We start from the raw sequence: 20,737 nt of genomic DNA, 5'->3' as shown, positions 1-20,737 counted from the left end.
GCAGAAGTTGGTCTCCGCCCCTGAATGCGGGGACCCTGAGGTTTCATTAGAGGGGGTTTAGGCATTCTAGGCAAATTCCAAAGTTAACCAGCCCTCATGCCAAATGCACGGTTACGCACTTGTGAAATAACTAACACTTCAACCAAATATATCAAGTGGAGACACATACCATCTGCCTGCCCTCCCTCCCTCGGGGGCCCCTCTAGGCTTCTGCTGTGAGCAAGCTGGCCAGGACCCGGCACACGACCCCTCCTGCCCTCAGAGCCCTTCGGTGCTGGGCGTGACCTCACCCTCCCTGGCCCTTCTGCGCTCCAGAGAGTAACCTGCGGTGCAGCCAGTCCAGCGGCATGGGGACCGCAGGGCTGACCTGCCAGGCCCCCGGCAGCTGTGGGACGCGCTGTTCCCAGACCCCGTTTCCTCATTCCTGCACCCAATTCCTACTTGCGTGAGGGTAGAAGGCATTTCCCTCGCCCTGCCAAAAACAACTGTGCAAGTGTCACAGAGCCCTTGGGGAGGCTGTGTTTGGCCAACACTTGCCACAGGAGGGACCGGTTGACAGACGTGGTCCCAGTTGTTTGGATGCAGGCCATTATGCAGATTCCCCGAGAAGTGGGACCCTCCATGACAGGTCACAGACCTGCGTGGGACGAAAGGGTGGAGCTCGGCAGGGTGTCGAGTCACGCCGCCAAGGGCAGACAGGAGACCTGGGGGGTCTGGGGATTTTGCAGGGCCAGTGAGGCCCAGACGTGGCCCTGCTGGGAATTCGCTGCCGCGGACCAGGGGACCAAGCCCTGTGGCAGGAATTCAGAGCCCAGTCCTGGCGTTAGGTTGGAAATGTCAGTCATTTTAAGAAAGAAGAGATAAACTGGTGGTGAGTGCCCCCCCGGCCAGCCTCCCAGCAGGAGGGACATAGGCCTGAGCTCTGGGCTCTCAGTGGCCCTGTTGGTTCGGGCAGAGAGAAAAGCTGGAACGCCGTCACGGAGCCAGACAATCCTCTCTACCACGGCCCACCCACCGCATGGTTTGCGATGGGCCAGTCACTGTAAATATGACGGAAGTATTTGTACACGACGGGGGTCCTGTAGGACACGCGGCCCTGGAGAGGCGGACGCGGGGTGAGAATGTCCCGCGGCTGGTCTGGGCCAGTCCTGGTGTCACCTGCCCTCCACGGCCTGGCCGGCCCCTTGCCCAGGCCTGGGGACGGGTATCAGCCAGTCGGGAGGCCACAGTCCTCAGGGCTGCCGGGGAAATGTCCTCGTGGCCCCCTCCAGTGGCAACGACCCAGAGTAGCAGGATTTGCCACGATGGTCACTGCAGCTGAAGGGATCTCGAGGTGGCCGTAGGCGCTCGGGTGTCACCTTCCCCTTCGGTGGCCCTCGGTTTGGACCTTAGCCACGGACCCCGTGCTGTCCGGGGGCTGGACGAAGCACGTGTCCACGCTGGACAGAAATGGGAGCCACCGGGAGCTACTTACTGTCCACACGGGCGTGACAGGAAGGGCGGCCACAGCTTGTCGAGCAACAGAGGCATGAGCAGACCCACACGGGGGCTGGGAAGGACACGAGCAGAGGCCGATCTGGAGCCGGGAATCTCGTGGGCCTGCTGTGTGAAGGGCACGGTGGGCGTGGCGGAGGCCGGTCTGTGCCCGAGGACAGTGCAGGCGGACAGACATCAGGCATCAGCTCCCTCGGTGAGAGTCCCGGAGACCTTGGAGGGGGTGGTGAGCTGCGGAGACTCGGGGCTAGCCCTCTCCCTACGACCTGCCTGCCCGGCCGGCCTGGGAGTCTCTGCCTCCGCGGCTTCAGGCTGAGCAGCTCCGGGACAGAGGCGTCCCTCCCTGCCAGCCCACCCAGCGCAGCCATAGCCTGGCAGAGGATTCTTGGAGCTCTGCCGTCCGCCACCAGCACCCTGGAGCATGCGACTGCCCATGGGTGGGGCTCTGCCTCAGCCTCTGAGGTCGGGGATGGTCCCTGGGAGCTGGAGCCTCAGCGGCCTATGCAAAGCTCTTCCCACACCGAGCCCCTGGAAGGCGCTCCATGTGACAGTCTCAACCATAGCCCCTAAAGCAGGTGGAAATTGTTCAGTGATTAATGCTCTGGACCGCCACCCAAGCAAGAGGGTCAGGAGCAAACTAGCTGGTGCCCCTCTCTGGAAGGGCCAGGGCAGCCCCCCATCCAGTGACGGGTGTGGGGGGTGCTCCTGCAGCAGCCACGCCCTGGCAGGGGAGGGTGTTGGCGAAGGTCGATGGTAGGGTTTGAGTGGACAGGGTGCCTGGCCTGGGAAGGTGGGGGCGTGTTCCTCATGCGACCCCTTGGGTCAGCCAGGGGTCAGTGGGCTTGTTCCCTGCGAGGTCAGAGCGTGTGGAGTCGGGCCAGGCCCAGCCCTCTCCTCCACTGCCCCTGGCCCGATGGGCAGGTGGCCACTCCCTCTGAGCTGACTTGGATTTCCTGGACCCGGACGAGGGTCTGGCCATCCTGTTCCAGGACCGCCCTCCTGCCCGGAGGTGGGGTCTGTGCCACCAGCCTGCGCCTGCCTCGTGCCCGCCCCTGAGCTGCTCCCTCCCAGCTGAACCTTTTCTCCTTTCTTTTGACGCAGACCTGCCTGACCAGTGTTCCCCGAACCCCTGCGACAAGGAGGGGACCCAAGTGTGCCAGGACCTCATGGGCAACTTCTACTGCCAGTGCAGGGCCGGCTGGGGTGGGCGGCTCTGTGACAGAGGTAAGGGGGCCCTGCAGCCACGGGACCAGGTGGCAGGGCTCTTCGGGGAGGGGCCGTGGCCCGTCCCTCTGTTTCCAGCCTGCCCCGCCCCTGGGGACACAGGGGGCTTGTTCCAGCTAAGGCAGGAACCCCAGGCTGTCTGGGGACCTGGCCACTCAGGGGCAGAGGGAGAGCAGGGGCAGGGATGTCCCTGGGGCCCCTCCAGCCCCCCAAGAGCAGGAATATTCAGACAGTGTAGGAAGGCCCTGCTTCTGCCCCCAAGTGCTGGGTGCTGTCCAGTTTGAGAAGCGTTGACTTGCTGGTGGCGGCCTGGAATGAAGGAAGGAGCCACCATTGGGCTGCCCCCGGGGGCTTGGTGTCTGGGGACGAGAGAGTTTCACGGCCAGCCTCCCTGTCTACAGTGGGGGGGGGAGTGCTCAGGACCGGGTTACCTCGGGCAGCCCCTTCACGGCGGTGCCGAGCCAGCCTGGGGGGCAGGGGGGCTGCACCTATGGGGCTCGGCAGGCTGAGTCTGGCCAGATCCACCCTCTTCAGCCCCCACCCTCCACCCGTGCACACTGCGGCCACGGGGCTGGCCCCGAGGACCGTCACCGCCCACAGCGCAGCGGGGTCTCCCTCTGCCCTCCCGCCCATGGCGCAGACGCGTGCCCCCTGGGGGTCGTGTGTCGGCTCTGGGCACTTCCCAGTCTCTCTGTGTCCTGTGCCCAGATGTGAATGAGTGCAGCCAGCAGAACGGGGGCTGCAACCAAATATGCTTCAACAAGCCGGGCAGCTTCCACTGCGCCTGCTACAGTGGCTACGTGCTCTCCCCTGACGGCAGGACCTGCAGAGGTAATGCCCGGGTGGCACGCCCCTCCCTGCCTCCCTGTGCCCCACCCCTGCTCCTCCTCCTGTTGTTTGTGCAGTTGCCAAGTTGCCAGAGTCAGCCCGATGGCCAGATTGTTGAAGTTGGCAGCCCCATGTGCTCCTCTGAGAGAGGCTCTGGGGGGGTGGAGGGCAGCCTGCAGAGCACATGTCCGGGCATGTCAGCGGCCACAGGGAGCTGCCCCAGCACCCGGCACAGGATGACTCACCGGGGTCTGAGGACCGGCCAGCCCAGCTGAGGACACCTCCCCCGCTGCCCCAGGAAGTGGAAGCAGCTGCAGGCGTCCATGTGACCGGAGCCCAGGACGGAGCCCCGGACGGAGCCCAGACAGGGGCAGGGGTGCAAGCGGAACCTTCCTCTGACCTGGGCGGCGCGCCTGTCCACGTCCGCCCGGCTGGCTTCCCCAAGGCCCTGACACCCACTTCCCTGTGGCAGTTGCCCACTGTCCACTGAGCACAGCAGAAGCAACTCAGCCCTCCTTCAGTCTCGGGGCCCCGTCACCCCACGCCCTGACCACCCCAGAAAGTCTGCAAAAGAGGGGCAGCCCACTTAACCGGGGGCTCTCGCCCTCACCGCCCCCCGCCCGTCCTATGACACAGACCTGCTGACATCCACTGCTGGCGTGTCCCTGAGAACCTGGACCTTTCTTTAGTGCTGCCCGCCTACCTGGGGGTGGGACAGAGGTGCCGAGGGAGAAGCAGCCTCAGGAGAAGGCTTGCGCGGTGGCCGGCGCCACAGGTGAACCTCTGAGTCGGACAACCCCCTTCCCAGGGCTGCCGGCCGGCCCTGAGGCCAGAAGAAAGGGACGTTTTTGACCGTGGCCGAGGACATCCCCACGTTGGGCACAAGTACTGAACACATTCGCCCTGTGGCTGGTGGTGCCGAGTGCCACGCAGGAAGTCCTGCTCTAGCCTCCTCGGAAGCCCCTGAGAGACAGAAGTCCACTTCCCACCCACTCACCAAGTCTGTGGTGTGAGAGAGCCTGAGGGGTCCCCTGCATCCCAGCGACCTTCCCCTCAGCACCACGTGCAGGACAGGGTGGCGGGGTCCGGCACCCGCGGGTTCAGCGGCGGCTCTCCGTAGCATGACTGATTCATGATGAGTGTGATGGCAGGTGCCCACCTCCGCTGCCAGGTTTCAGGGCATGCCTGCGATACCAGCTCACATACACCCTCCCTCTTGAGCATCACCTATTTCTCTGGGGACACTGGACCCCAGACCCAGCCAAGGGAGGAGGCTGTGGGGAAGGAGGAGTCCTCCTCAATCAGACCCTGAGATGCTGGGAAGGAGGGGGTGGGGTTGCTGCACCCCACTTCTACAGCCCCCCAGCATCCTGAGACCAGGGGCTCGGGCCTCTCCATTGTCTCTCCTTGGCTGCAGGAAGGGATCTCTGAGCTGCGGGGCAGGGAGGTGGGCTGGGTGGGGCCTCTCCTGGGGGAGAGCCGATGAGGCCCCCGGTGAGTGGGGCAGGGCCTGTTTGGGGCCACGGGGCCACATAGTAAGACTGGGTCTAGGCTCTCTGTGCCCATGCCCAGTGCCAAGGCCACGCCCTGTGTGCTGCATCAGCTCTCCCGGTCACCGTGCTCTGTGACGAATGGTTGGACAGCAGCGACTTTAACGGGCCAAGTGCTGGCAGGGTGCAGGGCCCAAGAGGCTGGGGTCACGGGGCCCTCGGACAGAGCTTGGCCCTATGGGCCCCCAGCCCCACCCACCGTGGCTCTGTGGCCGTGGCTGATGGCCAGTGTGGGAGAAGAAGCCAGGGTGGCATGGGGCCAAGTGGGCGCGTGGGGTCCAGAGCTTCGTGCGCCGTTTCCTATGGGGAGGGGATGGCCTGGGACGCCCTGATGTGCTGGAACAAGACAAGGACAGGAGGCCCTCCCTGGTGCTGCCACCAGCCATCCTGCTGCGCCCTGGGATTTGGGGAGACGTGGGCTCTCGGGCCCTCCCACCACCACAAGCGCTGCAGGGGCTTTGGTGGGCTTCTGTGCAGCAGCTGAGGCTGAGGGAGACCTGCTGTCACGGCAGCGTCTCACGGGCTGGGTTCGGAGAGCTTCATGCTAATCAGGCATCCTTTGTGCGGGGCGGCGGCCCATGTCCTGCAGCCCAAGTGTGAGCGCGGTGCCTGCCCGAGGTTGGTGTCCCCCCAGGTGTGGCCAGTGCCTGTCAGGAGCCAGCACCCCACCTGCTGACGGGAGGAGGCTTCTGAGCTCCTGGACATGGGGCTGGCTTCCCCAGGTCTGGCTGAGACAGAGGCTCAGAGGCAGATGGACAGAGTAAACCCAGCGGCGTTCACACTGCCTCGGGAGGGCACCTTTTGCTGCTTTTTCCCATGGTCGGTGAGCGACATGCTAGGGTTTTCATGTTTCAGAGCCTGTGTTTGTTGGTAAGCTGCCCTTGTAAGGAGTTAGGGATCGTTGTGAGGCTCCGTGACACGGGTTATTCACCATCTGAGCAATCCGTGTTGTTTGAAGTCATAATTGCACTTTCTAGACACCCCTTTCTGTCCCTGGTGGAAATGGGTTTTTAACTGCAGAGATTTTGGACTTGTTGTTTGCCAAGGTGGCAGAATGGATGGAGCCTCAGGAAGAGCCTTGATAATTGATCATTACTGTGGTGTTTGATTTCCATCCGAGAGGCCTGGTGTGCCAACGGACCAATTGGCATGGGGCTCCAGGGACCAGGGGGCACCTCCATTCAGGAGACCCCGGGGATTCCTCCTTCACCTTCCTGTGCCCGAGCACTCACCCCTGCACAAGCACGGTATCCACTGGTCTGAGTTCAACCTTGTCACCAGGGATCCCGGTCGGAAACGCCCCCGCCCCCCACGCCTGAGCCTGGGGCTGCAGAGTCCAATGGATGGAACGAAGGGAGGAGGGCCTAGGCAGCCCAGGAGCTGAGCTGAGCGCCACCCAAGGCAGTGGCTCACGCTGCAGCACCTCCCTGACCAGCCGTGGACTGGCCACTAGCGGAAACAGCCCTGGTCAAGTGCTCTGCTTTGTCTTGCAGATGTGGATGAGTGTGCAAATGGAGGTGCCTGTGGGGAGGCACGCTGCAGGAACCTGCCAGGCTCCTATTCCTGCCTCTGTGACGCGGGTTACGCTTTCAGCTCCCAGGAGAAGATCTGCCAAGGTACCCCTCCACATACATGCATGTGCACACACTCACACCTGTGAACACGTGTGCATCCACACACACGTCACATGCGCGGGTAACACATGGATGTGCGCACACTCACACCTGTGAACACGTGTGCATCCACGCACACATCACATGCGCGGGTGACACGTGCATGTGCACACACTCACACCTGTGAACACGTGTGCATCCACACACACATCACACACGTGGGTAACGCATGTGCGCGCGCACACCTGTGAACACGTGTGTTCATGTGCACATCCACCCACACATCACACACGTAGGTAACACATGCGAGTGCACACACTCACACCTGTGAACACATTGCATCCATGCACACGTCACACGCATGGGTAACACAGGCGTGTGCACACTCACACCTGTGAACACGTGCGTCCTTGTGTGCTCATCCATGCACACATCACACGTGTGGGTAACACATGTATGTGCGCGCACACCTGTGAACACGTGTGCATCCATGCACACATCACACGCGTGGGTAACGCATGTGCATACACTTGTGAACACGTGTGTGCTCGTTTGCACATCCACGCACATGTCACACGCGTGGGTAACACATGCGTGTGCACACACTCACACCTGTGAACACATGTGTGCTCGTGTACGCATCCATGCACACACAGCACATGCACACGTCACACGCCTGGGTAACACGCATGCGCACACACCTGTGAACACATACGAGCTTGTGTATATGTGTGTGCATGCCTACGCATGTGCACACACATCACCCATGTGTGCATACCATACCACATATGCATCCCCAGGTGCCTCTTCATGCAACAAGGCACCTTCTCCAAACTGCCATGGACACAGTAAAGATTTGAGGAGAAGGGACCCCTGTGCCACTGTGACAGATGAACCTCTAGCCAACCCTCAGGTCAACCTGCTATGTTTGGGGACAGTTGATGAGCACTCCCTGTGTCCAGTGGGGAGCACAGAGAGGGCTTGTTTTCTTACCAGTCTTCCTGCCCTTCCCTTCCAAGGGGAAGGTGGGGTGGCCCCAGCCTGCACACCCTCCACACCCTCCTCTGTGTTCCCTGCAGGGTGTCCCTTGGGCCAAGCAGCCCCAGGGATACCTGCCAACAACACCAGACCCTTCAGACCCTCAAGCCAAGAACTGCATAGACGTGGTTTGTGCACTGACCTGGTAGCTTGTTCCTTCAGCTGGAGAAAAAGCAGAGGAAGAAACCACTGACCAGCTCTGCACGTGGCTGCAGTTTGGGGAGCGCAGGGTGTGGCCTGGGGGTGGGTGCCTCTTGAGTCACATGCTCCGGAGCTCATTTTCATGGTGAGCACACCATGGGCATGATCAGAGAGATGGTGTGGGCGCTGCATGTGGTGAAGTTTGCCCGTCTCCCTTGTGGTGGCAGATGTGGACGAGTGTGCGGACGGGCGCTGTGAGCAGGCTTGCATCAACTCCCCGGGGGGTTACACCTGCCACTGTGACGGGCGTGGAGGCCTCAAGCTGTCCCCGGACATGAACACCTGCGAGGTAGTGTCCTCAGGAAAACAGGGCCGCCAGAAGACCTGGTGTCCCTGGGGCCGGTGGCGGTGCAGGACGGGATGTCTGTCCCATGCATGACATCTGGAGGGCAGCTCTCCACCCACAAGTGACCCAGTGGCCTGCGCCCAGAGCACACACTGCCCTCCCTGTCCGTGTGCTTGGGCTCTGGGACATGTGTGCAGTCAGTCTCCTGACTCGCCGGCCGGACCCCCACTCGGCTCGCACCTGCGGGTCTCCGGGCTGTAACAGATTCTGGGTTTCGGTCAGAGCCTGGCTGGCAGAGCGGCAGAGACGGGGCTCCGCTGCGTCCTGACAGACCCCCTGTGACTGGGAGGGGCTGTCCTGGGGGCGCCTGCCTGACACCCCTCGCTCCCATTCCATAGGATATTTTGCCCTGCGTGCCTTTCGATGTGGCCAAAAGCATAAAGTCCTTGTACCTGGGCCGCATGTTCAGTGGGACGCCCGTGATCAGACTGCGCTTCAAAAGGCTGCAGCCCACCAGGTGAGCAGTGGCTCACGCAGCGCAGAGCAAAGCACAGTGGACGGGAGCCCGAGGAACGGCCGGCCCGACACTCCCGGGGACCGCAGACCCCCGGGCCGTTCCCTGGGCAGTGCCCCAGTGGTCCTGGCGGTCGGCCCAGTCCCTGCCCAGGCACGGCAGCACGGTTCCAGCTCTGGGCCTCCGGGTCAGCATGGGAGCCCGCCACTGTGGGGGCGCTGCTTCTGGCATCCAGGAAAGCGTCCCAGGCTGCCCGCACACCTGCTGTTCTTCCCCGGCTGTCTGGGTCTCATGGGGCAGGAGGCCGCGAGCCGCCAGCCCGTGTGTCACCTGTTTGTTTCTTGTGCTGGCACTCAGGCTGGTCGCCGAATTCGACTTCAGGACCTTTGACCCCGAAGGCGTCCTCTTCTTTGCCGGAGGCCATCAAGACAGCGCCTGGATCGTGCTGGGCCTACGAGCCGGCCGGCTGGAACTACAGCTCCGCTACCACGGCGTCGGCCGCGTCACCAGCAGTGGGCCTGTCATCAACCACGGCATGTGGCAGACGGTGAGTGTGGCCACCACTCCCCCCAGGCCGGCCAGGGTCGGGGGCTTCTGGGGGAGGGTCCCAGCATTTGCACACCTGGCAGTTAGTGGACACCGCACAGGCCCCCTGCTCCTGGGAAGTTCACAGTTGATGGGTCAGGAGCTGCAGTCTCGCTGAGAGTGTCCCGTTCCCCCGGGACACTGGGCTGTGTCCCAAAACGGTTCTGTTCGTCATAGCTGCCAAGAGCCGTGGGGGCTGCTGGTCACCCTGGAGCACACAGGATGCCCCACCGCAGAAGACCGTCCAGTTCAGAATGTCCATGGCGCTGAGGCTGGGGCCCCTGGGCTCAGGTCTGGGCATGGTTCCCGTGTCCGTGCCTCTGCACTATCCCCAGACCCAGCTCCTGGGCCTGTGCCATTCCTGCAGAAACCCAGACACACTCACACGCGGGTGCATCCTTCTGGAGAACGCCCTGCCCACCCAGAGCCTGACCGACAGGTCCTGCTGAGACCACTGCCCTGACCGGCACCCCAGTGCCCAGAACACAGCAGTCTGTGACACACAGGAACCTTCCAGAAGTTCAGAGGCCCCTGGTTAGAAGTGGGCTTTTAGAAGTAAGCACTTGAGAGAGAAAAGCATTCTTTTTCCCTTTGGAAGTTCAGATAAAATGGGAAATTCTGAATAAAAACAGTGTGGACGTTTGCTAATCTCCGTCCTGTGGTCAGGCCTGCTGCCTTCTTTCCTGAAGCACAGGTCTTTCCAGAGCGGCGGGAGGGACACTGGCAGCAAAGCTCAGATAACACAGCAGAGCCGGAGGGTCACGGCCGCCCTCGGGGTCGGGGGGCAGGCGTTCTGCACGGGCAGCGGGAGGGGCCCCGGGGGGGGCTGGAGGCAGTGCCTAGGTGAGGAAGCTGGGCCTGCAATTGGTACAGCTGCCCCACCCACGGCACCCACTGGCCGCCCAGGGCGGGGTCAGCCCAGAAGCAGCCCCTCCGTCCTCCCTCTCCTGCTCCCCCTCTTGACCACACTCTGACCCACGCACCTCCATGTTTCCCACGTTAACCAAAAAGGAAACTGATGGACCTCTGGAGGGCTAGAAGGACACACAGAGTGTCGAGAGATGGGTTTTTACTTCTCCTGCATGGAAAGGAGGAAAGAATGCAAACTTGTGGAGTGGGTCCACATGCCCACATTGCATCCCGTCTGTGCCAGGCACCCAATTACCTGCTGGGATTCAGCAGTGTGCCGTCCTGCCTTCAGTGGGGCGCCGCTGCCCACAGGGGAAGTGAAGCACCAAAAGGGGAGGCAGTGGCTTCAGCCGGGATTCCCGCTCCCTGGAAGCAGATGGTGGCGGGGCTTCGAGAAGCTCCGGGAGGGGCCCGGAGGAGTGGCCCCCAGTGGCTCCACATAGAGGAGGCGTGAAGGGAGAAGCCAGGGCTGGGGGGGCCCATCAGGGCCTGGAGGGAGGTTGTGTTGGCACAGAGGACAGTGAGAGTGCAGGCAATGATGTTGCTCCTTGCCCCGGGGTGATGGGGCCCTTTTGCAAAGTGCGCCCCCCTCACGGCCCTGGTCTTCTCCAGATCTCCGTGGAGGAGCTGCACCGGAATCTGGTCGTCAAGGTGAACAAGGACGCTGTCATGAAGATCGCGGTGGCCGGGGATCTGTTTCAGCTGGACAGAGGGTTGTACCATCTGAACCTTACCGTGGGAGGCATTCCCTTCAAGGAGAAGGACCTGGTGCAGCCTGTGAGTACTGTCCTTAGCCGCGGTGTGGGAACCCAGGCTCCCGCAGAGGACTGGCCCGGCCGCGAGCTGCCGTGTTTCGCGCTCACCATGCTCAGGCAGCGGTTTCCCGGATGCACCGTGTCTCCCTGTGAGACTCGCTTGAGTTTTCATCTGAAGCGATAACAAAAATGCCTGTTTTGCAGTGGAGATAAAACACAATGAAATTATTCTTTACCAAAAGGAACGGTCAACTTTTTTGGACAATTCCCAAGAACATTTGGGTTGTTCACCCTGCCGGGATTTCCACAGGGGAGAAAGACTAACGGGGAGGTCAGTACTAGTCCCTCAAAGCCCCGCCCGGCCTCAGCCCTCACCCCCGTCAGGATCCCTCCGTCACCCAGCATGTGGACGGCCAGGGCCAGAATCCTCCACCCTGTGACGGTGATTCCCACACAAACGGGAGAAGCGGGTCACGGTCACTTTGACGTTCCTCTGGTGGGAGGTGTTGGCCTGGTCCTCCCTGCAGGGGTGGAGGGTGATGTCCTGTATACAACCTGGGGCGTCACACCCCATTCCAGGGGTCCTACAGTTGCTGTTTATACTTCCTCATTTTACAGACCCAGGCAGGGGTGACCCAATTTGCTCTAAACCATGTAGCAAGTTCATGGTGCACTGGAATTAGCTGCTCAGCCCCCAGACTCACATTTCCGGAGGTACCAGGCACCGTGTGTACCCTTGTCCACATCCTTCCAGTGGGCAGTCAGCGCTCTGCTTTGGGAGTGAGTGGGCAAATCCAATGCAGCCAGAAAAAGTGGGCATCCGTACAGGGAGCACAACATCCTTACCTTGCTTGGGACGAGGACCCACGCGAGGGCTGGGTATCCTGCAAGGACTCATTCTGTCCAGTGAGGAGCCCTTTCCGGAAATAAATGTCTCCACAAGTAGGACTTGTCCATTTTGCAGTAGATTTCCACACGCCTGAGCCACGCATCCCATCCCTCTGACCAGGGTGGCACCAGCCACATGGCCTCCCGCCATGGTGTCTGGGAGCCTGTGATGTGGCTACGTGGTCCTGGGAAGCCACTGGGATTTCTCTGTCCTTCCAGATAAACCCCCGTCTGGACGGCTGTATGAGGAGCTGGAACTGGCTAAATGGTGAAGACACCACCATCCAAGAGACGGTGAAAGCAAACCCCAAGATGCAGTGCTTCTCTGTGACGGAGAAAGGGTCCTTCTACCCCGGGAGTGGGTTTGCATTCTACAGCCTGGATTACAGTAAGTCTCAGCTTCGGCGTGGGCACAGCCATGGTCGTGTTCTGCACCGTATGAGGGGCAAATAGACAAAGCAGGAAACAGCTTCCTCGGACAGCGGTGTCCAGGATAAGCTGATGACCCCATGGCCTGGGGCTGCTGCTCGGGGTGGCTGCTCCCAGTCAGGGTTTCCAGTGAGCCAGCGAGGAAGAAATGGCCGATGGGAGCAAACGTCCACCCTGCTTGTGCTGGGACAGCTGGGGGTGGGCAGGCAGGTGGGACGGAAGGGTCTGAGGGGATGCTTGCAGAACGTCCTCAGACAAGATGAGCTTAGGTTTGTCCAAGCTCTGCTTGCAGTCACCAGAGCCTTGTGAGGAAACGGGGGAGCATCCAGAGATGGCAGGTGGCTGCCTCTAGGACTCCAGGGGGCTCAGGGGTTGAAGGGAAGATTCAGGGGAGCAGGGGCGGTGGCCGGCCCTGCCGTGTTGCCAGGACCCTGGGGCTCTTGGTGGAGCTGGATCCGGCCCCACCAGCGTTGAGGGGCACGCGGGGGAAAGAAGCCAAACCTGCAGGAACAGCCCTTCTTGAAGCTCCCGTGATGTCCACGCGCAGCCGAGGAGGTGGGGCAGGCGGTCAAGGACCCCTGCCCTGAGCCCATGCCAGCAGACGTCTGGCCGTCAGTGTAGCGAGAGGGGCGGCAGGGGGCCGGGGGCTGGCTGGAGGCCCTCCCACCTCTGGAACGCAGGGCCCGTCCTTTCTTAGCACAAAACACAAGCCTCTTTCATTTCCAAATTCACTTTACAGTAAAAATTCATAACCCTAACATGCTGACCAAGGAGCAGTCACTTAAACACACACTTTACATGGCACGAATCGATACTCCGAATCGCCAGGCTGTGGGAGCTCTCGGATGCCGGCGTGAACCCCGTCAACAGCGCGGGTCATGGTGACGGCTGAGCAGTTCTACTGTCTGACTCGGCTCGGTGGATTTTCCCTAATCCTCCCTTAGTTAGCTTTAAAATTAACCCTTATTCTTGAGCACTCACACACTGGAGCCCTTAATGTCACTGCGCCTGGAGAGTGGGACAGCCGTGTACGGGGCCCAGGGAAATGTCCAGGCACGCGGCCGTGCGGGGTCTCTGGCGGGTTCACGGCCCAGGTCCCTGCCACGCAGCCTACGTCCAGAGGCTGTCTGTCTGGTGGCTCTTAAGGCACTTCTGTTCCCCACCTCTGGCCAACACCCTGGTGCAGATAGGCTCCCAGGGGGGTGCAGCGGCTGCTCCCCAGGGCCAGCCCAGGCTCTGCCCTGCTTCTGTCCACGTGGCGTTCGCAGCCCCTCTCTTCCCAACCGGCGAGCTGGTTGTGTTAAGTTACAACCCGCACCCCCTCTCCAAGAGGACAGGGGCCACACCCCCCACGTCTGCTCTAGCACCTGTGGGCCCCCCGGCTCAGAGGACATGGGGCCTGCTCCTCCTTCCTTAGTGAGGCGGCCATCCCCTCAAGACCTGGGGTCACCACTCCCTTCTATCTTTGCTTTAATGGTCAGAACCATTCCTGTGCCATTAAAGGTGTTTCCAAGGAAAGAACCACCCAGTACACGCATTATTCCTTTAGTCTTCATGATTATACAGGAAAATCTAGAACATCATCATAATATTTAATATAAAATCTCACCTGTAAAGCACTTCATGACCTTTCCTCAGAGCATCATCCACACTTCCTGTGTTGGGACACAGGCCTGGGCAGAATCTGCAGGGGCGTGTCCCCTTATGCGGAACACCACGGTCCGCTCACGCTCCTGCAGGCTTCGTCAGTCAGCTCCATGACAGCAAAGGCCAGAGGGTGTTTAGAACTCTGTGCATTTTTAATAAACCTCCAATGATACCATTTTATAACTCAGAAGAGCCACCTTAGGATGTCCCAGAGCCTGCACCCAGCAGCAGTTGGAGGTGGGAGACCCCACTCTCCCCACCCCAAGAGGCCCCCCAGCACAGCCGAGGCCCCAGCGTTGGAAGCACTTCCGACCACACCATGCGCCTGGTCCCATCACGGGAAAACTCAGTGCCAGAAAACACTCCTCTCCCCTGACAGAAATAAAGGCAACACTTGGCCACAGGGAAGATCCCTGTTTTTTTGTTTGTTTGTTTGTTTTTGGTTTTTTGGCTGCTTTTTCCAGTTCTGCGTGCATTCAGTTCAGTGGACAATTATCGGGAATGGACGTAGCAGACCCCACTTAGGGTCAGGAGACCCACAGATGGTTCAGGGTGCTTGCAGTCCAGGGCTGCTGCTCGGGGTGGCTGCTCCCATGGTTCACCTCGACACCAGCCCACCTGCAGCAAGGGTGTCTGAGCTCCCGCGGACACAGCCCCTGCTCCGGCATCACCCGCCTGAACGGGCTCCTTCGTCAGGACATTAATGGTCTCTGAGACAGAAGCACCCAAGCCGTAGGGCAGAGGGTGTCTTCGCGTGTCGCCTTCAGCAGACGATTCAAGTGTACGGAGGAAATGTGCGTTGTATTTGCCCCCAGAGAACCACAGTCCAGACCTTTCTACCAAAATGTTTTCTGGAACTGTCCGTGCGAGATCCGTAGGGATATCCTACATGTCTTTCACTTGGACACTCGTGCGTCCTGTCACTCATACATCACATATGTAGACACAGGCGCCCAAGTGAGGGGTAAAGTAGCGGCAAGGCTGTGCTCGCGGCATGGAGCCGTGGGGTCTGAGAAGGGTGCTCGGTGCAGCTTGCCTTCTCAGGCCTTCCAAGCATGTCTGACTTTGTCGAGCCACCTGAAGGGCGCAGGTGAGATGCTGTGGGGTTGAGGGCCGGGCGCTCCAGCGTGTCCTGCAGGAGAGGAAGGTGGGGTGCCAGGGAGGGGCGCCAATGGCCCACGGGCACCTGGTGGGTCAGGCCCACGTACTCCCCAGCGGTCGGCTCCCTGGGGACAGGTTGTCCCGTGGCCTCCACGGAGAGGCGGGGCTGACAGCTGCCACCCCCACCCACCGCGGCTGGCCCCGCCTGGATCACCTTCTGATGTGCGGCCCTCATCGCAGCTCGGACATCCGCGGACGTCAGCACGGAAGCAACCTGGCAGATAGAGGTCGTGGCTCGGATCCGCCCCGCCACCGACACGGGGGTGCTGCTGGCACTGGTGGGCGGTGACCACGTGGTGGTCCTCTCTGTGGCCCTGGTTGACTACCACTCCACCAAGAAGCTCAAGAAGCAGGTACCCCTCGCTGCTACCCCGGGCCTCCCTTCCCGGGCGGGTTCCCAGATTTTGCCTCGGGAGGCTCTGTCCTCACATCGCACAGGCCTCATGGGTCCAACAGCTGCAGGGCTGAGGACATTGCTGACCCGGGGTCGCCCAACAGCCTGGGGGCAGAGCCATGTGGGCCATGGCCTGGGAGCAGTTATGCGGTGGGGCAACTTCCCGCCAGACCGTCAGCCGACATAGCAGTTTAGAACAACGTGCGTCGGTCACTCACCTCTGTGTCACACCACTTCATTGACCAGTGCAGACTTCTGGTTTCTCCTGCACACTCAGATGTGCCTGCCTGGCCCGAGCCCCTGGGTGCTGCAGGCCTGCATCCAGGCAGCCCTTCACACCCAACCAAGTTGACCACCATTGTGTGGGACCCCCTGTTTACTCAGGGAACAGCCAAGGGGCAGAGGAAGGAGCTTTTATTCGCTTGCCTCTGTCCAAAGTGAGTGGACCTGGCTGAGCGGGAGGGTGCGTGCACACCGGGCCAGCCTGCCCCCGGCACCGGTCCAGCGCTAGGCTCCCCAGGCTGAGTGGTAGCAGGCCCGCCGCAGAGCCCCCACCACCAAGCACTAGTCCACACACTGTCTGGACCTGCAGACAAACAGCTCGGGCACCCACAGGGCGCTGCCGACCCTCCCAGGGCGTGGAGAGTGAATGATGCTGGGCCAGCTGTGTGTCCATCCCCTGCTGTCAGGCTGTGTGTCCGTCCCCTGCTGTCAGACTGTGTGTCTGTCCCCTGCTGTCTGTGTGTCCGTCCCCTGCTGTCGGACTGTCTGTACCCTGCTGTGTGTCCATCCCCTGTTGTTGGGCTGTGTGTCCGTTCTATGCTGTCAGAGTGTTTCTGGCCCACGTTATCAGAGGTGAGTTCTGCATGGGATGAACACCCAGTGCACGTGACCAGCTATCTCCTGGGATGTTTGCTTTTCCGGCCCCGCACCTTTGGCCTCTCTGTTGTGGCTTATGTGGCATTTTCATGTGGAAGAAGTGGCCGTGTCCTGTGTTCTGGATTACGGACACGCAGGCGGCACATGCGCTTAGATGGCTGGAGAGTACGGTGGCCCCGATGCCTGGCCTGGGAGGGCGTTGCTGCCCCGTCTGTCCTCTGTCCACCTTCCACACGTGGAAGCTGAGTCGCACACCGGTGCACCACAGAATGCAGGGCCCTGGCCGCAGGAGACCACTGCCCCCACAGCGGGCTCGGGGGGCAGGGAGACAGGACAGGAGACCCTTGTGCTCAGGTGTGTGTCTCCCCACAGCTGGTCATCCTGGCCGTGGAGGGTGTCACCCTGGCCCTGATGGAGATCAAGGTCTGTGACGGCCAGGAGCACCGAGTGGCCGTCTCCGTGCGGAAGAATGAGGCCACCCTGGAGGTTGACGGCACCAAGGGCCAGAGTGAAGTGAGCGCCGCGGGGCTGCAGGAGCGCCTGGCCGTGCTCGCGAGGCACCTGCAGGGCTCTGTGCTCACCTTTGTGGGCGGCCTGCCAGGTAGGGTTCCCACGGCTGCACCCTCGGGGTGGGGGCACCCACGGTTCCGACTGTCCCCAGTGTGCTCACTCCAGACTGGGCCTGGGTGTTTCTGTGTAGGGTGAACTTTTATTTTATTTTTAAAGATTTTATTTATTTATTTGAGAGAGAGAGAGAATGAGAGATAGCACGAGAGGGAAGAGGGTCAGAGGGAGAAGCAGACTCCCTGCTGAGCAGGAAGCCCGATGCGGGACTCGATCCCGGGGCTCCAGGATCATGACCTGAGCCGAAGGCAGTCGCTTAACCGACTGAGCCACCCAGGCGCCCTTGGGTGAACTTTTATTTTAGCAGAAGAGAAAAAGCAGGTGCGTTTCTTGGCTGGCATCTTGCTGCCTTAGGGTCTGTCAGTGCCAGCTTCGCAGTTTGGGGGGTGAGGCTGAGACCACGCTTACCGGGGTGAGCTTCGGCCCGAGCCTGCTGTCCCTGCATCCTCCAAGAGCGCCCACCTGAGCGTGCATCAGACAGAGGCTTGGCCGAGCCCGTGGGGCAGGCCAAGCAGCCAGGGGCCTCGCTGGAGTCCAGGCGCCCTGGTCCTGATGCACAGCTTCTGAGCACAGAGTCACCTCCAGCCCCCGTGCTGCCCAGGAAGGGGCAGCGTTACAGCCATCTCCGACAGACTGGGTCCCGTGTCTGACCAGGTGCAGTGCACTTGCCCGTGGCCCTGAGTGATCAGGGCGAAACGGTAGAGAGCGGTCCAGGGCAGCCGCTGACGTAAGCCCCCGTGGCCCTCCCCGGCCCCCACGGCACAGTGCAGGTCTCCACTTGCCGCTTGGGCCCGGGTTCCTGTCTTGGCCAGCAGACACAAGCTCCATTTAGTTTCAACAAACAAACCTTTGAAGAGGATGGGCTGGGAGGCTGGGAGCCCTGCAGCATGAGTGACTCATTTGTGCCGAGAAGGAGATCAGGTTGATTTAACTGATTCGACTATCTGCATGCTCTTCCTGGGGGCCGGGAAGGTGTTTAGCCCTCGCCTGTGGGCATGTGACTAAGTTTTCTGGGCAGAAAGGAGTCCGTGTCCCGGAGGAGAAAGGCCGGGGTCGGAGACGGCCCTCGGATGCCCGGGAGCACCGTGGTGGGGGATGAGGAGGGTGGGCAGCCCGGTCTCCAGACAGCCGGCCGGCCCGCCTGCTAAGATGGTGTTTGCTCTTTCCCCACTGGCCCAGATGTGCCTGTGACCTCAGCGCCAGTCACGGCCTTCTTCCGCGGCTGTATGACACTGGAGGTCAACCAGAAGGCGCTGGACCTGGACGAGGCCGCCTACAAGCACAGTGACATCACGTCACACTCCTGCCCCCCGGTCGAGCAGGCCACCCCCTAGGCCAGCAGGAGGAGGGAAGACCTGCCACCCCCACCCGCCTGCGAGGCCAGCTCTGGACACTGCGCCCTCCCCGCCCCCCAGGCTGAGTTTCCTCCGAGACTGTTCTTTGCCTTGTAACATATGTGTATATAGTTGAGGGACTGATGTTAGCCACCCAAAGCCACAGCCCCGACGCCAGCGTGTCCAGCGCGTGGAGGCCAGGGGCTGCCACATGCCAGAGCAGACCCAGGAAAATAATTCTGTTATTTTTATTACCGAATGCTTCTTTCTGGCTTAAAAATATGGAAAAATAAAATATTTACAGAACCCTTTTTAACTGTGCTGCAGGCTCTGCTCCTTGCTCATTAGTGCCCAGCAGGTGGTGTCAGCAGCTCGAGGTCTTGAGTACCCGCCTCAGCTCCAGGCACCCTCCCCTGCACTCCTACCTGGCTCCTGGCTCTGGGAGCCACTGCCCTGCTCCTTGTGCTGTGGACTCAGGTGGAGGCAGGTCCCCGGTCGCCCCTCCTGGCACAAGGCAGGTCAGCACCTGCTTCTTTCTCCCTGGACGAACCCATCTTGGTCTCCCATTTTCTCTGTATAAAACGGAAATCCCTGTTTCCTCTCTTCTGAGAGGCACATCTGGCTGGAGCCCCTGGAATCAGCACACACAGGTCCACCTGCAGCTCTGTGAGACAGGGCGGGCCAGACAAGCCTCTGGCCCCAGGAAGACCACCATATGGAAATGCACGTGGAGCCCCGGGGCCACCAGCACCCACAGAGGTCACGGAGGCCCGGGGTGGCGGTGGGGGAGACTAGTGTCGAGGTTGGAGCGCCAGCAGGACAGGTCCGTCTGCCTGATGCGATTGCCACAGGATGGCTGACGGTCTCCACCGCGGCGGGCGTCCATGCACAATGCGCCAGACAAGTTTCCAGCATCCACTGGGGATTGTGCTCGAAGAATGAATGGCTCTTCCAAGACTGAGATTCTCCTTTTTTAGATACCAAACCCCAGAGAATGTTCTGGGGCTGTGGGACAGGTGTGGGCTGTGTTTCCTTTCAGATGTTACTCCACGGATGGCAGCAAAGTGTCCCATAGCCCTGTCATTTCTCAGTACGGTGTGATCTCTGCAAGTTGCGTCAGCCCAGCATGGAGCAGTTTGGATTTCGGTGCGTGACAGGTGAACGTGAGTCTAGAAGTCACAACCTGACCCAGAGAGGAGCATGTGCAGAAGGAAGGACAGAAGCCTGAGGAGTGCACCCACAGCTAAGGAATGAGCACACAGGAATCAAAGCGGGCCATGCAGCACGGAGGAGGAGAGACTCCCTTCCAGGTTTCTAGAAAGCAGGGTATGGCTTCGAGGACTGCAAGGGGCCCTGCCTGGCTGGATTGGCAAGTGGAATGGCCCCAAATGTGCCCTGGTGGGAGCAGGTGAGCCTCCCTCCTCAGTCGTGGCGGGCCTGCCCTTGAAGGGGTCTCCAGGATTCTAGAGGGAATGGCCATCACAGACACCCACCAGGATGGACCCCTCCCGGGTCCTGCTCACCTTGGAGATGACAGCAGGAGGTTGCAGATGCCGTGGCGAGGACACAGGAAGGCCCACAGGCTCCGGCGGGCCTGGCCACTGAGGCTGACCGGGGGTCCCTGGCACATTCACTGTGTCCTCGGCACTCCCAGGCCTGCCCACAGCCGCCTGTGTGTCCGGACACCACCACCACCTACCTGACTGTGTCCTTTCTATTGTTTTCCTAAACGTCTGGCGGCATCTTGGTAGAAGTTTTGTTGACTCAGGACTGGAAAAAACTAGTCTAAGAGGTTCTTCAGGTGGTTTTCCACACTGGTGCATGAGAAACCAGAGATGCAGGGAAGCCGTGTCCTTGGAGCTGTGGTCCTGCTCTGAGCAACTATGTCCTCATGAAACATCCATCTCCAGCCAAGGCCCTAGTGGAAGGGCCTCTACCCATGGCAGTGTGGGCTTCCCCACTCTCAGTCTGCAGCCATCGCAGATGTATGTGTCTGCTTGTACCACCAGGGGACCCCAAACCCAGGCCCCCTCTGCTGGCTCTGGGATGCGCAGGCAGCTGGGTTGGAGCTGCAGGACACAGCCTCAGCTGTCCATGAGGGGAGTGAAAGCTCAGTTCCTGGGGGCCTTGGTGTTGACCAGGAGGACCAAGGTTTGGACACTGTCTGCCCAATAAGCAGGAAGCTTCACCTCTACCCAGAGAGCCTCCAGCACCAGCTGAGCACAGCGCTAAGAGGTGTGGGAAGAGAGGTCTGCCTGTGGCCTCCAGGAGAGCACCCTGCCGCCCACCAGCTGGCCTCACAAACATCAGGAGCCCAAAGCAGCTTTAGGGCCTGATCCATTTCTCAGCTTGTCACTGCACCATTCCCCGTGGTGGTGTCTGGT

At 61.0% G+C, this 20,737-nt stretch overlaps 1 protein-coding gene across 1 annotated transcript in view; it reads left to right on the top strand.

The window, feature by feature from the left end:
- The window catches only part of GAS6 (growth arrest specific 6), a 35,262-nt gene extending 16,593 nt beyond the window's left edge, over positions 1 to 18,669 (top strand). Inside the window, exons 5-15 of the mRNA XM_025874554.2 lie at positions 2,596 to 2,718; positions 3,427 to 3,549; positions 6,590 to 6,712; positions 8,116 to 8,237; positions 8,633 to 8,751; positions 9,106 to 9,295; positions 10,855 to 11,019; positions 12,105 to 12,273; positions 15,303 to 15,475; positions 16,768 to 16,996; positions 18,199 to 18,669. Coding sequence (XP_025730339.1) covers positions 2,596 to 2,718; positions 3,427 to 3,549; positions 6,590 to 6,712; positions 8,116 to 8,237; positions 8,633 to 8,751; positions 9,106 to 9,295; positions 10,855 to 11,019; positions 12,105 to 12,273; positions 15,303 to 15,475; positions 16,768 to 16,996; positions 18,199 to 18,353 — 1,691 coding nt within the window. The 3' untranslated portion in view covers positions 18,354 to 18,669. The remainder of the gene's footprint in view (positions 1 to 2,595; positions 2,719 to 3,426; positions 3,550 to 6,589; positions 6,713 to 8,115; positions 8,238 to 8,632; positions 8,752 to 9,105; positions 9,296 to 10,854; positions 11,020 to 12,104; positions 12,274 to 15,302; positions 15,476 to 16,767; positions 16,997 to 18,198) is intronic.
- The last annotated feature ends 2,068 nt before the right edge of the window (positions 18,670 to 20,737 follow it).

Source organism: Callorhinus ursinus, unplaced genomic scaffold (genome assembly GCF_003265705.2).
Source record: "Callorhinus ursinus isolate GAN/ISIS: 27379988/994484 unplaced genomic scaffold, GSC_fseal_2.0 scaffold79, whole genome shotgun sequence".
NCBI lineage: Eukaryota > Metazoa > Chordata > Mammalia > Carnivora > Otariidae > Callorhinus > Callorhinus ursinus.
This window is presented reverse-complemented; position numbering and strand designations above follow the sequence as displayed.